Here is an 18,186-nt window from a genome sequence, read left to right on the forward strand (position 1 = left end):
CCTGATAGACTGCTGGACAGTCACAGCTCTCAAGTGCAAGTTTAACCCTTTCACTCACACACAGCTTCCTATTTCAACATATAACTGGTTCTACCATGTTTAAGCCTACCAGAAATGTGAAACTTCATTTTGCTTAACATACACTGGAGGTTATCAACATTTCAGTATGAAAAGAGTTACATATTACCGAACACAGAAGCAAACCTTTAAACCTGTGATGAGGACAGTCCTTTAAAGTAAAATCACTGTTACTAATACTGAAGCTTTCTACTAACACGGGCTAAATTGATTTGAGTTTTAAACACTATTAATTTATAAGTCTTTCCATTGTGCGATGACAACACATTATTAGTGAAGTGACAAAGTTAGAAGTTAGTGCCAAGCAGAAGTGCCACGAAATCAATAACACATTGATTTGCTGTCACGCTCCGCACGGCATCTTACAAGCGTGAATGTCAATAGCGCACTATGCTACAAGTGTCAACTCCAGTGAAGAGGCTTTTTTGTTCAAAGGAAGAGCTACAATATTAGAGGCACAATGCTAACAAGTGCATTTCCACCCTTAAACAGTTAACTACAGGCTGGGGTTTACACCTATAATCCCCTGATGACACTGTGCTTCCACCCTGGATAAAACAAACAGGGTGTGGGTCCCACATTGTCAGGATCAGATGAAGAGTGTGTGTGTTTGTGTGTGTGTACTCGCTGTGCTTGTGTGTAGAGCTTTTCTAAGACATGACAGTACACCTGGATATACTTGCCACACCTGCCACAACTGTACCCCTGGAATGCATACCTCACGCTCACGTGTGTGTCTGCACGTGCAGACACTAACAAAAGCTGGGCGTACTCCCAGGGTTCCCACACCTTCTTCAACATCAGAGTCATTGACTTTTCAAGGACTAATTCTCTCAAAGTCAAGGACTTAACATGGCATAGTTTGAGACACGGATCAAGGTTAATTACTGTTACGCCCATGGCGAGAACTTTTCTTGATTTGCTGTAGGCTCTGCATCGGGCCATATGGATGTCCTGCGGATCTTTAACAAGCCAGTCTTTGTAAATGTCTTCGATGAGCCACAATTTCTGGAAGTTACATTGTCCAGGCATAGTTGAAGGTTCGCTTAACGTTAGCTTTCCCACCTGCTTACTACTATTTAACCTGAATCATTCGACTTCAATCACTCATGCACGCATGTGACCGGCGCTCTTTCTCAAGGCAGGAGGCAAGTGAAACAATGACACAACTGCGGGAGACACAAATGCAGAAAGCAGAACGTAGCCTATTTACTGACATTAAAGGGTGACTTCAGTATTTTTCGACCTCAATGTTTTATGTCTGAGTGACTAATAGGGACAACAACTTTTGAAATTGGTCCAGTATTGAAGGATAACGCTGTAACTGGCAGCCGTGAAAAAGCTGCGAGTGCAAATGAGCAGCGTCAATATAACATTACGTTCACTAAAAGTGCTTGTTTTTGCCACTGATAGGCTCAGATTGTTATTATAAGTGTCTGACAACATTATGTAAAGGACCCTACAGAGAAATAAAATGTTTTTCTTAACTTTCGCTTGATCCGGTCTGTTTGTTATTGTGTCCAAGTCCCGCTCAACGAGAAGTTTTGTTGTTAAATCTGAATATCGGGCAGCAACAGGACCCACTCTCTACAGCATTCTTCCTCTGTGGGCATAGAGTCAGGGCACCCACACGAACACCAACAGTCTCTCAAGCTTCATGGCCATGCAGCAGCTGGTTCACCCTGCTCTGCCTGTTGCCCTTCTCTCTCTCTCTCTCCTAGTCTGCTCTTAAATTTGTAGGAGCTTTTCATCCATATACTCTCGCTCAAATAAATACAGGCGGCTATCAAATTTAAAGACTTACACTTTAACTTTATTAGATTCGTCACATACAGGTTCATACATGAAATTATACCTCTGTATTTAACCCATCCTAAGGAGCAGTGAGCTGCTGTAAAGCACCCGGTGGGGTCTAGTGTCTCATTCAAGGACATTTCGACAAGTAGACAGTTGGAACAGGGGATCGAACCACCAACCTTGCGTTTGAAGGATGACCACTCTACTGACTGAGGTACAACCGCCCCTCATCAGACCTCATCCATATTGTCAAAATCATCTAAATATTCAGCCATGACACTGAAAATCTTTTAGATAACACTTAGCTATTTTTTCTGTACTCCAACACAACAAACTCTGCCCAGCCGGCACTCGTGTTTCTACCGTGGTTTTCCGGCTACATGTCACCTTGTGACATTTTAGAACGAGACTTCTCCTTGAGTAAGACTCTTTCCATAATGCCTGACACTTATAATAACAAGCAGAGAATTTAATGGCAAAAACAAGCATTTTTAGTGGACGTAAATGCCGGTGCCAGCTTGCCCCAATAGCATTGCATTGCAGCCTGCGGATGCCTCAATACTGGACCAATTTCAGAAATTGTTGTCTAGACACAAAAACATGGGAAAATAGGGTTGTTTATTTATTATTATTGTTATTATTATTATTATTATTATTATTATTATTATTATTATTATTATTATTATTTATTTTAAGGACAAATGGGAACCATGCAAACATTTTCCTGTGTGAAATAGAGAATCTCAAGCGCCAGATTAACTAATTGAGTAGTTAAACTGTAGGAAAATGTTGCCTCCTCTGTAGGTGTTGAACCCATATGGTGGTTTACTCAACCTCTACTGCTTTAAGCATGCTTATTGAAGATGCTGTTGCGCTATTCTCAAGGAGCTATTTCTTCTACAGTGGCAATAACGGTATGATAATTAAAACAGACGTAGTTGACCAAAAAACCACCCTCACCTGAGGATTTGAAGTGCCTCCTCTGAGTTCTGCAACTCATCAGAGAGTCGTCTCCACCTCAGCAGTGCCTTCAGGTCAGACTGCTCTGCTGTCTCTTGTAAGGAGAGCTGGAGGGAGAGATAGGGAGAGTTAAAAAGATATGAGGGGAAATGTTATGGTAGAGCAAAGAAATGGAAAACTGAAATATGGTGAATTTCATCAGCAAAAACAAAAAAGAAACTGATTAAATGAAAAGTCAAATACACACTATGACGATAAGAGAAGCACTGCCCACGACCTCTGTCACTGTGTCTGCAGCAATAATAGGTCTGCTTAAATCCATTTCTTCAGAATTAAGCACATATCATAAAGGTGATATAGTTAAACGGCGCAAACACAAGAAAAACATTAGTGTAACTCTAGATGGTGTGGGAAAGTAAGTAGGAGGATTAGATCTGTATGCACATCGGATCAGAGCTGAAGTTAGTTCTGCAAGCAAAGGATTCACACCAATGCTCCACCCTCAGCCTTTTGTCCTGTTGTTTATCTATTTTTTCCCTGCAGGTATCCTTAATCAACGTTATTAGAAGGACATCTAAAGCTCCAAACTGTCACAGGAGGTTTTTTTTTTCTTTGATTTATGATCGGCTTCTTTAAAATTTCCCCTTTTTTGGTGGCAGTAGTACTTTTTCACAACTCTCATGTGGTTCAGCTTATTCCTTTTATGTTTTAGTAGGTCAGGAGGTTTGGGTTTGATGGTGTATTTTGGGGTTAGCCCAGGAACTTCTTTACACTTTCATTTTGTTTGGCCAACTCCTCTGACCTTTCAGTTTGTTTTTTTGCATTGGGACATGAATTGGTGTCTTTATAAACTGTTTCCTAGTGTGCTTGATGTATGGTTTTACTACAGTAATGTAAAGGCCAACTCTACTTGACGTGCAATCCAACCACAACAGTAACATTTGGAAATCCTGGCACATTAGTTGTGGAAATGAAAGGTTGGAATGTCAACCTGTGTTTCCCTGAGTTGTTGCATTTGGTATGAAGGTGCTGGATCATACTGTGTAGCGGTACTTTTAGACAATGAAAAGAAAGAAATGAACAAATATTAACTCAGGGTGTTTTCAGACCTGCAGTTTTGTTTGCTTTGCTCCAATTCAGGGACTAATTTGATACAATTGTTGCTATTGCCCCTGGGTTTGTTTGTGTTCACACGGCAACATCCAAGAGCAGTCCAAAAGGTGTAAACAAATGCAATCTGTTCTCTCATTGGTCAGAAAGGTTACCGGCAAGATCACACGGTTTCTCCTTTTCCTTTTTTTCTCTTTCTCTTCATTATGGAGCACCAGCAGCGTGTATTGCTAATTGTTTTCATTGCATTTTGTGGTTAATATACCAGTGTTCATTAAATTAATAAAATATCCAGCTCCATTAAGCTCCATCTAGACTGCGACTAGAAAACAATGTCCTGATGTATCTTATTAGAAGACATGCCCCCTCAAGAGTTTGCCGTCGGAGATTGGGCTCTGATGAGTGCATACCGCCATACACTTGCACGGCAATTGTTCTTCAGACGGCGCATCAGGTAAATTTGGTTTATCTTGATAAGCCTAGTTGTTTTGGATGGAAGGATCGATTGGGTCGATTGCTGTGTTCACATATACCCAAACAAGCCAAGCCTGGGGTTGAAAAGCTCCCAGTTTCGAAAACAACTGGTCCAAACAAACTACGTGTGAATACACCCTTAATGAGGTTGTTTTTCATTGATTGCTTTCTTATTGGTAACTTCCTCAAGATGGCAAACTGGTCTTCACAAGCTGGCTTAAATGGTATATCTAAAAAGCTCATATTGCCATTTCAAATCGTCATCGTCTTCTGAAATGACAGACAAAAAAGGGCCACCATTAAGTTACTTTAATAAAATAGCTGTAGTAAACTACAATCATCACTAGGGGTGGGGGAAAAAAATAGATGCAGCATAGTATCGCGATATTTTGCGTGGATATATCAATACACGGAGGTCAAGTATCAATCTTTTATTATACAAACTATTAACCTCTTAACAATCCGACGGCCCGACCGCTATTCTGTATTTCAGAGGTTGTAATGGGAGTGAAGATACTGGTATCATATGAAACTAGAAAGCCTAAGGAATCGATTGGTACCAACCATGTCATGTTAGCTTGTCGGGGAGGAGGCTAAATAATGCTACATATTTAGGCTAAATTTTGGAAAGGAAAAACATGGCCATTTTCAAAGGGGTCCCTTGACCTCTGACCTCAAGATATGTGATGAAAACTCTGAGATGAATGGAGTGAAAACTGTATCTTATTAGATAAAACAGATGTTGACAAACTGTATAATTTGCAGTTGGAAAAAGGTAATAAATCGCATATTGATATACATCTTATCGCAATACTAGGCATACTGCAAAATGTTTAAAATCGCAATAAGATTGTAACGTGACTTAAGTATTGTGATAAAATCATATCGTAGAGACTCTGGGGATTCCCATTCCTAATCATCAGGCATTGATTGTACTGTACTTGTTGTGCTTGGGCCCAGATAATGTCCTCCAGGTAGGTGGCAAAGCCCTCACTGATCCATTCCTCAGTCCAGTCTCTGGCTCCGATAACCAGGCCGAACCAGGAGTGGGCGATCTCATGGCACATCCTGGATCCACACAGAGACAGGCTGTTCCCTCCAGAACCGAGACTCCCAGCGCACAACACACTCTGGGACAGGAAAATGATATGGGGGCTGGGGAAGACAAATGACAGAAATAGATGATGAGTGAGAGCGATAAAGCCAGAAATAAATTATAAAAGGAAGGACAAGGGTGAGGGAGTGAGGGATAGAAAGGGAGCAAGGATTAGAAGATGGGAGAATTACAATTTTTATTATAATGTTTTTATAATCAAGGAGGTTCAGGAAGTAAGAGAAAAACAAAAAACATAAAGGGGAACAACGAGAGGTAACTGTGATAAAAAAAATGTATATACTGTACCACCCTCCAAAAGAATCAAAGGGTAAGTGAGGTAATGTTCCACACCTATGATTACAGACAATTTGGCCTGAACACGCCATGTACAGTAACGAACCAACATGTGTGCGTACTAATGAGTATGGGAGTCACAGCGGCCCATCCCTTTCTCCATCTTCTACATTATTATTATGAAAGGGCAGCTTACTCATCAAGTGTTCCTGCCAAATCTAACTGCCCTGTACAAACATCAAGCAAGAACATAGTGTTCCCTGGACTAAAATTGCCAAACTACAATGGGTAAAAATAAAGAAAGAAAATTAGCACTTTTGAGAGGTTTTGCCCAACTGTTGTAGATTCACCATGGCAGGGTGGTTTTATAGCTTCCACTCTTCCTCTTTCACTTAAAACGTGACTTCAAGGCAATGCTGCAAATTTTAGGTTTAAAGAGGATTTAGAAGTTGTCGTGATTTTTTTACAATAAAAAGATAATTATAAACCAAATCCTTCCACTTTTAAGATCTTTATGGAGAAGAAAACAAAGACACTGAGAACAAAGCTTGACATATGACTACATTTAGAAAATGATAAGCTTCTGTAATTATTGACTTTAATTACTGACTGATTAATTGAGCCATTAAGTTGATTGAGATTAACCTTGCTCTCTTTTCACAAGGAAATTAAACACATGGTTATGATTTTGGATTATGTGTCGCTGCAACTGGTGTTTACCCCTGTGCACAGATGTGCAACATTCACATACTAAAATAAAAAAAAAGCCTTAAAGTGCTTTTTGTAATGCCAAAGAGGCTATTTATGCATGTATAAAGGGAAAACATAAACAGAGCCTGTGTATGTGTGTGTGTTTCTCAACAACAATTCAAAAGCCTCATTAAGCTTTTTAGCCAATAACAGCAGTTTATCAAGCTATCAGGCTAAGTTAAGAATGTGGTTTTACCCTCAACTTTTCCTTTTTTCTCAATCAAGGAAGTACATTTTAGGTTTGACGAGGGTTTGGAAAGTTTCTTTCACTGCACACGATTGTTGCCAGCAGAGAATACTGAGCTCCTGAAATGGGATTGGCACAAGCACACAGCTCATTCAAATACAAGTATCTAGGGTGTAGTTCGTTGGTAGTGCAGTAAAATGTCAAAAAGTTCAAAAAGTATTGCAACATTTGGGATTCTTTATTAGATATTTACTTTTATACCGTGTTCACGAGAAGAGTCCATATGAAATCCATCCTCTTGTGGTATTCTGAAAGCTCAGAGTTCCCGAGTTGTGACATGTTTGTTGACGTCAGAAATGGCAGAGGCCACGGAAGTTGGTCATTTGTTGGTGGATGATAAGTTAATATATTGTAATTATAGTCGTATGGAATTTTTCTTCGTAGTTTTATCATAGGTCTGAGGAAAATGTTGATATTCCCAACGGCCCCATCTTTTTCCTCTGTCATTATGCCTTTGCATTGACTGCATTACATTACCCACTTGCTAGCTTGATAATTTGTTAGCCTCCGTGGCTTCTAGATGCTGACAGTAACGTTAATATTGCCGCTGACGTGCAGCAGCTTTCTCACGACTTAACCACTTAAACACCAAGAATATTGTGTACATGACTTCCCATGTCTTAACCACAAGCTCAAGAGTTCCATTTGAAGGCAACGTATATCCACAAAAATACATTGACAAGACTAAGAATCTACTGTCATGCTAACGACTCTGAGGCACAGTGGTGCTCTAAATGCTAACATTATCATGCTAACATACTCACAATGACAAAGCTAACATGCTGATGTTTAGCAAGAATAATGATTACCATGTTCACCATCTTAGTTCAGCATGTTAGCATTTGCTAATTAGCACTAAAGTAACACAAAGTACAGCTAGATGAAAAGGGACCACCAGAGTTAATGTGATATGTCCTGAGGAGAACATAAAGGTGTGTATCTAGTTTCATGGCAATTCATCCAATAGTTATTGAGATATTTCATTCAAAAAAACAAATGGCAACCTGCTGGTAATACTACAGGAAAAGTCAGGGGTTCACAAAAGCCAGCATGATACATTTTCTGGGAACCATGAATGTTTTCACCAAATTTCACAGCAAGCATCCAATTATTGTTGAGATATTTCTGTCTTCACCAAAGTGGTGGACCGACTAACCCACATCGCCATGCTAACAGCATGGCTCCAAAGATAACTAAGGGAGCTTTCACAAGACATAGTCCATTTGTCTGGTCCGAATCAGAGTGAAATTGATCCTTTTGGTTCGTTCTATTTAGTCTGGTTTGGTTTCACAGTGCACAAATTAAAGCGGACCAAATAAAACAATTAATTTGCTGAGAGGCAAAGGAGCAAATTTATCTTTTTCGTCTTGAGAGATGCAACTTTTCAGGGAATCACAGACTTTAATATACTGTATTGCTGTCAAATTTTTTATTATCTTTGACTCGACACTGATTTACTGTATGCATGAATCCTTTCTCCTTCAGTTTATCTCAAAAGACTTCATAAATGTCACTATTTTTGAGGACTTTATTTAGCATAGCATGTCAAGCAAACATTGGACTCCTGTAGAAGTCCAGGTCAGTCCTCTCCTACTCATGTTAACCTGTTGTTTACCTGTGTCCATTTCAATAAATGGCTGCACACGCATCCTGTGTTTTGGTTTGCTTGGAAACGGTTCGAGACCACCTCTCGCAAGCGGTCTGAGGCCGGTTGTTTTGTTTCGCTGACAACTGCCCAAATGAACCGCACCAGAGTTAGATTAAAACTGACTAAATGTTGGCTTGTGAAAGCACCCTAAGTTACAGTTGCCATTTTAAACCATCTTGTAGTTTGAACCATATCCATTTCATTGGTGATATTATACAACTGTCTGAAATGTTCATACTACAGTCAGACTTTCACACAGTAATACAGGACATGTGACTTTAAACCATGAGACAGTGCTGGTAGAACAGGACCAATAGGAGGGCTCTGTCAAAGCCAAGGTCATGGCTGAAGACTTTTCTGGAGCATTCTTTACTTGTGCCTTATGTAACAGGCTCTGGGTGCCCTGAGGGGCTTAGGGCCGACTGTGCGTGAGAGGCAGGCTATTCTTCAATAGAAGAATGGGTGAGGGGTCACAGAGGTGCTAATGAATGGTGTCTCTCTCTCTCCTGACCCACATAACAACACCGGATTGTCTAGAGTTCCTTTCACACTCTCTAGATCTTAAGTGTCCCAGCCACTATTGACCTGACATTGGTGGGAGACTTTATGGCAAACTACAGGTCCCTCCTGACAAGTATTTTTTTAAAAGGGTCATACCACCCTACTACTGTGTCAAATAAGTTAAAGATGCCTCTACATTCAGCCCCTTCGCACGAAAATGAGTATGAATGACATGATAGTGGCATTTAGCGTGCAATAACAATGCCTTTCTGGCTTTTGACATTTCATGTGTGTGCCATGTGGTCTGTACTGACTGCAATGTAAACGCATTTGCGTAAATCTGCCACGCTCAGAGCTAGTAAGGTAGAATAAAATGCAAGAATGACTACTTATGGTAGGTGGGTAAGGAGGTGCATGGGTCCAACAAACAGACGACTTTTAACCAGGAGCCGGTGTTATGTTAGTGACGATTGTCAAGTGTTTTCTGTAGTTATGTTACTTTTTTCCGTACGTATTTTACTTCATTTACGTACTTATTTTAAGCCCAACCATGACGTTTTTCCTAAACTTAACTAAGTGGTTTTGTTGCCTAACCCTAAGTGAGTGGTTTTATTGCCTCAACCTAACTGTGGACGTTACAGTAGTTTTGTTGCATGGCGTACAAATAACTTGCGAAAAAGGGGCGTACAAATGACACTCGAAAAGCAATTTACGAAATCGGGTTACCACATTACAGAGGAAAGGTCTTTATCTCTGTTTCACTTCAGTTTAGTCCACTTTTCTAAAGCATCGTCAATATACTGTATGTTAACTACATGTAAACACGTGGTAATGAAACCACAAAATATAGTGTTTCATTCTGAGAAGTCATAAAGAGTGGTTCTACTTCCAGCTGCTGATACAGTAGCAACAATCACTTTACCTGTCTACTCCCACAGCCACAATAAGCCCACATATTGCTGCTATTGATGAATTATAGTAAGCTGTAAATGAGCTGCTCTCATCAGGGAAAGATTAGCATCTTAAAACACCAGATGACAGAGGAGTTATTTTCTTTCCTTCCATAACCGAATTATGGTGACAAGTCAATTATAAAGGAAAACAGTGAGTAAATACATAGGTTAGGCCGGGTCTGCCAGACAAAACAAAACAAAATCGGATATCTGAGAAACACAAATGCGCTTTATTTCCCAGAGGATTGTTTTATCAGATAGAGGGCAGGACACTGCCTTCTGTTACTTAGGAACATGTCAACAGCATACAAAGGGGTCTTATGGGCATCATTTCCGAGACAGCATCTCAAATCTAATCCCATGTTTTCCCTGATTACACAAACAAAAGCTCTCACTGGAGCAGGGGATGCTAACATTAGCCTTATGAGTTTCTTTGTAGCCTAATCTTATTCCCCCACAATTGGATAAGCACGCCTTTGTTGTCAGTTCCAGCAGTGCGTTATATGCGTGCGTCGGTGTGTGTGAGAGAGTGAGTGAGTGTGAAAAAACAAAGACAGCCTTTCAGAGACGGCGCTTGCACATGCTCCTCTGAGGGATGCGGAATCCATCACTACAGTGACAAATAGTGTCATCCCACCATGGAGGGGATGAATAACAACAGCATCTTTCACATTCACTGATACACTGACTGACATTAGTTGACATCAGGGACCTGTCAGGGATACATGCATGAACAGACTTTCACACACGTTCATGTATCTGTAGCACCTGCACATGTGTATACACCTTTCATCTCCAACATAGGTCTGAATCTGCTGTGGGGATGAATGGTTGTCACCCAATCAACAGTTTCTGTGCTGTTTTCAGATAAGGTGTTGATTTTGAAGCAAATACTGTCTTCATTGCACAATGTGCTTCCAAATTCTCTGTTTCGCAAATATGCAAATGTGACTCACAAAACAAATGATTTCCTAAAACTGCTGATTACGCCAACAATTACAATCAACCAAGCATTAAGTGATAATACTGCAACTCTCAGAAACTGTGTAGATACATTATATATGCTGTCATACAACTATGTCTTTGCATCACACACTTGTTGACAAAATATTTACAAAGTGAACATTTTCTTATTTATTTGTGCTCACAACCAAAATTGTCATGTTGGTTTTAAGGGTGTCAATCGATTAAAATAGTTAATTGCAATTAATCGCCTATTTTTTATCTGCTCAAAATGTACCTTAAAGGGAGATTTGTCTAGTATTTAATACTGTCATCAACATGGGAGTGAGCAAATATGCTGCTTTATGCAAATGTATGTATGTATTTATTAGTGGAAATCAATTAACAATACAAAACAATGACAAATATTGTCCAGAAACCCTCACAGGTACTGCATTTAGCATAAAAGATATGCTCATATCATAACATGGCAAACTGAAGCCCAACAGGCAACAGCTGTCAGTGTCAAGGGATCCCTTTGAAAATGGCCATGCCAGTTTTTCCTCAACAAAATTTAGCGCAAGTTTGGAGCGTTATTTACCCTCCTTCGCGACAAGCTAGTACAACATGGTTGGTATCAATGGATTCCTTAGGTTCTTCTTCACTCTAGCTTTAAAACTGAGCCCCTACAATCTAAAAATCGCAAGTTGCGTTAATGAGTTAAATAAATTAGTAGCGTTAAAACAAATCTGCGTTAACGCATTATTATTGCATTAACTTTGTCAGCCCTAGTTGTTTTTTTTCATTATTGATTGTTTTGTGACAATTCCTGATTGTGATACAGCAGGATTTTCTTTTTAACTCCGAGGTTCCATCGTAATGAAATTAAAACAACACTCCTCCCATTTCTTCATCTGAACAACTGAGATATTGTGGTGTCGTTCAGATGCCTTTCACAAATTACACAAGAGGATTTTCAATATATGATATCACACCAAAATACTGCAATAAATTATGAAGTTCTAAACTCTACTGAAAGTCCATAGTTGCCTTCCACTTTCAATAACTCCCCTTTTTCATTGTGTTACTGACTTTTTCCAGATGGCAAATCTGATCAAGAGAATCCACAAAAAAAAAAGTCTAATCAAAGATATGTTGCATTTGATATAAATGAAGGATCAAAAACACTCATACAGGTGATTTTGTTCTCGACCCCCATCAGGGTTACTAATCATGTCTTGATGATGGCACATTACTTGATGTTTAATGATGGGATGTTTAATTTAAATGTGCCCACTGACACCTTTAGAGCCTGTAAATTAATCCATATTAGTTGGTCCTGTCTTATGTCTGTTTTTGATGTTTGTGATCTCTGCTTGCCCTTCGGTTGTAATAAAGATTTACTTTCTACTCTCCTCTACTTCATGATCTTCTGAACAACACATTAAAGAATAGATTTACAATCCCTGAGATTTAATTGGAGGCCAAACATAAATTTAAGTCTCTAATGTCAATTATATTTCTTCTTCTTCTTGATTGCCTTCATGTGGTATGTCTTAAGGCTCAGAGAAAACTACGCACGCTCAGAAAATATGTGCATACACAAGCACTTGCAGGCGAACACTTAATATGTAAAGGCTTATAAACAACAGTGCTATGAATTCATATCTAGAGGGCGATAAACAAAACTGATCGCGATGAGAGGCTGTCTGCATATACAATAACAGACCAAAGACCTTAGGTGACCTTTCTTATGGTGCTACCCCATTGGGTCTTAACGCACAAAATGAAATACTGATTAAAGCCCTCCTGTGCTTTCTCACACGACAACCTCGCGACTCTGAGTCACCAAGGGTGACTTGGCCCTGAGTTTCGGAGGTGTGAGCCAGGGCAAGTCTTCAATTTGGTGAGACACAGATTGCAATAGTGTTTCGCTCCTCCATCTCTCCATCCATTATTCATCCCTCCATCCCTCCATCCATCGTCCCTGGCTGTAGGCCATTTTTTCCCCAGCGGGACACTTCCATGCATAATGCAGCAGGGCCCTATCATAGTCCTGTAATTGACATCCCTAGCCTAAGCTCATAGCTGGGACACCAGTAAAACAGCCCCATGAGACAGAGGGACGAGGAAAAAGATGATGAGAGCTGAGTGTGCACTGTATGTGTAAATGAGAGAGTGAGAGCAAGAAACATGTAAAGAAAGAGATAATTACACAACATAGAGAGAAAGAACAGGAAAAATATTGAGAACAGAGAGAAAAAATAATTTAGAAAGTGAATGAAAAGATTATCTGATAGATATTTAGAGAAAGAGAGAGAATATCCTGTCGTCTGTCACTCTGCGTGATGAGTTTCGCTCTTTCCCCAAGTGCAGTGTCAACTCCCTGGTGTGATAACTGTTGAACTGCTGAACCAGTCTGACACAGATGCTGTTACAGCATCGCTGGTGTAATTTCACACATTGATTGTTTGCATCTTTCTGTATGGGTATGCTGTTATTGCTATACTTTTAAGACACAATGAGCCTCATGCAGGAAGCGACACACGGACACATTTTCTGTTATTTTTGTTCGTATCCACGATTTGTTCTTATTTTCTTAGTACCCATAGATTTCTAGGATTCACCAATGTTGTCTTATGTTTGTTGTTCTTTTAGGTAAGAGAATATTTTGCAGAGAGCACTCTTACCAAGATAACACAAAAACATCTTGCTTTCACAGTCCACAAATTGTTTGTCCAACGCAAGGAAACAGGTTTTAAATTTGACGAACATAAAAAAATGCAAGAATTGTAGGGTAAATAAATACTACTGGTCCATTGATCCCAATTAAGACTATAAAAAAAATCTTGGATGATATTGTGGGGCTTACATACCGCTCTTCAATGCTTTTCAACTTTCCTGTAAACGCCAGTACTGACCCTCTGGAAAATCACACATTTACGTCTATCTGCTGAAGTTCTTCTTCTTACAGACTTTTTTGGTGGCATCTCTCCAGTTCATGGGCATGTGTCAGAGTATTTGCACACGGCACAACACCTGCCCTTATATAGTGTTTAGTTGGTGTTACCTATGCTAATAATAAACTACATAAGTGGGATTCGTTATTCAGCACACCTGGGTAAGAGCAGATTTGGATTGTTTGGAACGTCTGGTGCATCTTTAGTTGACTTTAAATTAAGAGAAAATATAACAGAACTTTAAGAGATTGTTGCTGCATTAGGCCCAATGTCAGACAGGTGAAGAGATGGACAAAAGCCACACGAAAGATAACAAGCACACAAACTACAACATTGTCTATTCTTTTCTGTTCAAGCAAAGGTTGGAGGGCTGGCCTTTCCTAAAGTCAGCTTACGGGAAGAAGCATTGTCTCCTTTCCCTCCCTCTCGGACAGAGTCTGTGGGCTATTTTAGACACAGGAGCCTATTTGACCAAACTCCTACCAGCCTGTGTTCTTTTTTAACAAGTCTGACTTCAAATGTCTGGCATTCCAGGCTGGCTGCAGATCAGCACTCTGCCCCAGACGGGGCCCCACAGGGCCAGGCCAAATGCCACTCCATGTAGGGCCTGATCACATGAACGGGGGCCAGGCTGGGGCCCCCAGAGAGCCGCCCCACCCACATACGCCGCATCGCATCAGAGCCTGAAAATAAATAGTAGAAAAGATATCCGAGGTCATCGGGAACAAGGAGGCGGCTCTGCTGCTCGAGTCGGGAGAAAATGAGGCTTTGTAGTACCTGCACATTAGAAATAAATGACAGGTTTCAAGGTTAGATTGTAGTTGCTGTCAAGTGCTTAATCTTAAAAGTCCATTCATGCATACATAGATAGCCGGCTCTAAGCAGGTCAAGTTTGTATCACACTGAAGGGATCATATGGGTCACAGCCTGATGAGGTCAAGAATGTCTGCGTACACACACACACGGACATACATGAAGATGCAATAACTGCATAAGGTGCAGTCATAACAGAGCACCCACATACACCAGCAGAGAGTCACAGGCACAGACATGCACACACACACACACACACCAACACCCAGATACTTTCAGCAAATCTTTGAATCTGTATCAGCTGGGAAGTAATAGCAGATGTCTGATCCATCTCATCTCTTAACGGTAAAACAATCCACAGTGCAGTTTGTTCCATGTTTAGTACAGAGTCCAAAAACTGATGTCACGCCACAGGAATGTTCTTGAGTGTGTGTGTATGCAGGATGCTGAAGCAGTGATGCTGGAGCACAGATTTAAAACAGTATGGACATGTATTCCTCTATAACGGTGAGCTCTTTTTCTGTGGCTGAATGCTGGCATGTTGCCGATATATTGGAGAACACACAGCAAGAAATCTCTGTGAATGGCACCACAGGGGGGAAACACTGACATTTCCAATAGGACACCTGAACAAGCAATGGGTGGCAAGAAGGAAAGAAGAAATCTACATATGTACTGACCCAAAGACACAAAGCATCACAATCATAGTCTTGTTTCACAGTACTGTCTTAATACAATTTAATGGGATTAACACGAAGGGGCGTACGCAATGTGTTATAGAGCGCTAATGCAGCTCATCTGGCTACAACAAGCCTCTGTCAATCACCCTAAGGGAGGTGTCGACATGACATTTATGTGACATAACCCACATTCCAGTATAACTGCAGCTATTTGCATGCAAACCCCATCACTCATCACACAGCACTCAGAGCGCTCTTTAGGCTTCCACTGCCGCCTCAATGAAAAAGACAGGACAAATCTATTTCACAGGATTATAATTTGAGACGTTTTCTTGCCTGTAGGGTAATAAATAGACCTTTTTTTTTATTTCTTATGTAACGTGAGAGAATGAGACAGTGAGGAGATGGAAAGTGAGACCGCTCAGTACTGCAGGGCTATATAAGAAGTGTTTGACAGAATGGAAAGATGGATGAAGGCGAGATCGAAGTGAAATTAGCCGGTGAGCTGAGCTGTCTCTAACACAGCCCGGCCAGGTGGCAGCCTGTCAGACAGAAACCTGCAGCTGATAAATACAGCGTGGGTTGAAGGTGTCTGATGTAAATACTTTTGCAACGACACACTTACACAATAGATAATCACTGGAAAAAAATGTGTACAGTACAAGAACAATCAACAGGTGTTAACAGGAGGAGGAATGCAACCCAAACAATGTGACTGTAAAGCAGAATGCTTAAAAGCTAAGGCTATTCTATCTCAGAGGTCGGCTTTTTTGATATGAAGTGCCATTTTAAAATGTTCTCGTTAATCAGAGTGCCATATCAACATTAAGGTTAACATTACATTTAATTATGACACCACATCTAAATTTAAATCTCCACCCATATAGGCAACATGTATAGCAACATTTAAAAAAAATGTTCTCCCATAATCAAGACATTGTAATCATATGTGAGAGCACTTTACAAGAAGGCTGCCATCCTTATGAAAACATCCACATCGTAGTTGAAATCATTAACCCTACGAACCTGCCACCAATCTTGTTCATGCAATAAACTTAACAAAATCTGCGAACAAGTACTAGCCAATCAGAGGCAGAGTGGGGCAGGTCTTCCAGGATGGGAAAAAAATTTAACTTTTTCAAAAAAATTACTTGCTTTGATTCATCACAAACAATTTTGAGAATGTGCATGTTTTCCTCTCCTTGAAAAAAATTAAATTACCACAAATAACAGACAGCGAAATTGCCAATGGCTATGAAAGAACTAATCTGACATGCAGATGGGAGGGCCCTTCAACATTTCCAAAAAACTCTCTTACTCACACTTATTGCTAGAGTGCCATTGGTTAAGTTACCGCGTGCCACGCAAGCCCCCAGGAAGTGCACCAGGCTTTGACGTAAATTTTCATAGCGGCCAAATGGTGGAATTACAACTTCCACATCCATCACGTGATGCCATTTGGTTCAAAAATACTTTTTCCCATAGACTTACATTGGGAAAGAGATGTCTGTAATTCGGCGGATCATTTTTTTGTGGGAAAAATCAACTCACCAGTATGAAGACTTGAATAGCCCTTATTTAAATCATTAGGTCCTAAAAGTTGTGAAATGCACTAATAGCCGAATCCAGAATTATTTCCTTTCCTCCGTTTATGTGAATGAGCCCCAGACCGAGGTTGGACTGAGGGCTGGGAGGCGGAGTTAAATGAAACGCTACTGGGTCTGCTGTATGGGTCCAATGACTGCGAAGATCGCTGGAAGATCCAGGTACTTTATCACTCAGCAGTTGAGCAACTCTCATAGGAAAAAACGAGAGCCCGCCTCCAATGCCGTGTCCATTTCTCTTTATACATCCATAGTGCCACCATTGGCACGCGTGTCTAAGGTTGCCTACCCTTGTTCTATATTTTTCTTATTACTAACAAATTCCATGAAAATTATACAAATGTAAACCTCATGGTGGCACTAGAGAAAGGGAGGATCACCAACGTCATAAGGATCAATTGTCTAGGAGCCATGATTGTCTATACACAATGTTGCACAAACCCATGTACCTGCTGGTGGTGCTATAGAAAGTCAGTAAAGGGGCAGTGTGTGAGATTTGGTGACATCTAGTGGTGTGGTTGCAGATTGCAACCAACTGAGTAATGCCGTTGGCCTCACTCAGAGGCCATCCATTCCTTACCTTAATAACACTACTTTAAGAGCAACAGAAGTCAGACTGTGATTGGCGGTACCACAGTTTAGCACTCTGTAGCTCACGTTGTGCCAATCCATGTAGTATATTTTAAAATATTTCATAGGATAAATTAAAACTCTGACCTGCTGGTGGCACTATAGAAAAAGTCAGGGGATCAGCAAAGTCATTAGGATTCATCCTCTGAATGTCGAATAATGTCTGTAAAAAATTTCATGGCAATCAATTTAATAATTGCTATATACAGTATATATGATATTTCAGTAGATTGACAGACCGACACTGCCATCCATAGAGCCATGCTGCTAGTGTGGCTAAAAACAGCATATTGCAAAAGCAACTGGTAGAGCAGCTTGGAGCACAGCTCTCTCCCTAAGGCTAAAAGCCAACCCAGACATCGGAAGCATTACCGTCGAGCATTTCACAGCACTTTGTTTCAAATATCTCATTTTGGCCGGTTCAGCTCAGAGGTCCCACGGACATTAAGCCGTCTGGCTTTGCACAGACAAATGAAATTACCCCCCAGCCTCTAGGTTTCACCACCACACACCCGCCCCAGGATGCACACCAAGAGCAGCAGCAGCGTCCCCTACGCCATGCAATGGACCCATCCATCACTCCAGGGAATGGGTCCTGTGGACTCATCCATTAGTTAGTAGAATGGGTGTGCAGTGACAGGCCTGTCTT

At 40.6% G+C, this 18,186-nt stretch overlaps 1 protein-coding gene across 3 annotated transcripts in view; it reads right to left on the bottom strand.

Annotated features, from left to right (window-relative positions):
• Positions 1-18,186, bottom strand: part of LOC119493159 (aminopeptidase O (putative)) — a 92,273-nt gene that overhangs the window by 57,549 nt on the left and 16,538 nt on the right. For all 3 annotated transcript variants that reach the window (XM_037778285.1, XM_037778284.1, XM_037778286.1), the window contains exons 7-8: positions 5,361-5,574; positions 2,836-2,942 (exon numbers count right to left, since the gene is read on the bottom strand). In XM_037778285.1, the coding sequence (XP_037634213.1) occupies positions 2,836-2,942; positions 5,361-5,574 (321 nt within the window). The remainder of the gene's footprint in view (positions 1-2,835; positions 2,943-5,360; positions 5,575-18,186) is intronic.

The sequence above is a fragment of the Sebastes umbrosus genome, chromosome 8 (assembly GCF_015220745.1).
Source record: "Sebastes umbrosus isolate fSebUmb1 chromosome 8, fSebUmb1.pri, whole genome shotgun sequence".
Lineage (NCBI taxonomy): Eukaryota > Metazoa > Chordata > Actinopteri > Perciformes > Sebastidae > Sebastes > Sebastes umbrosus.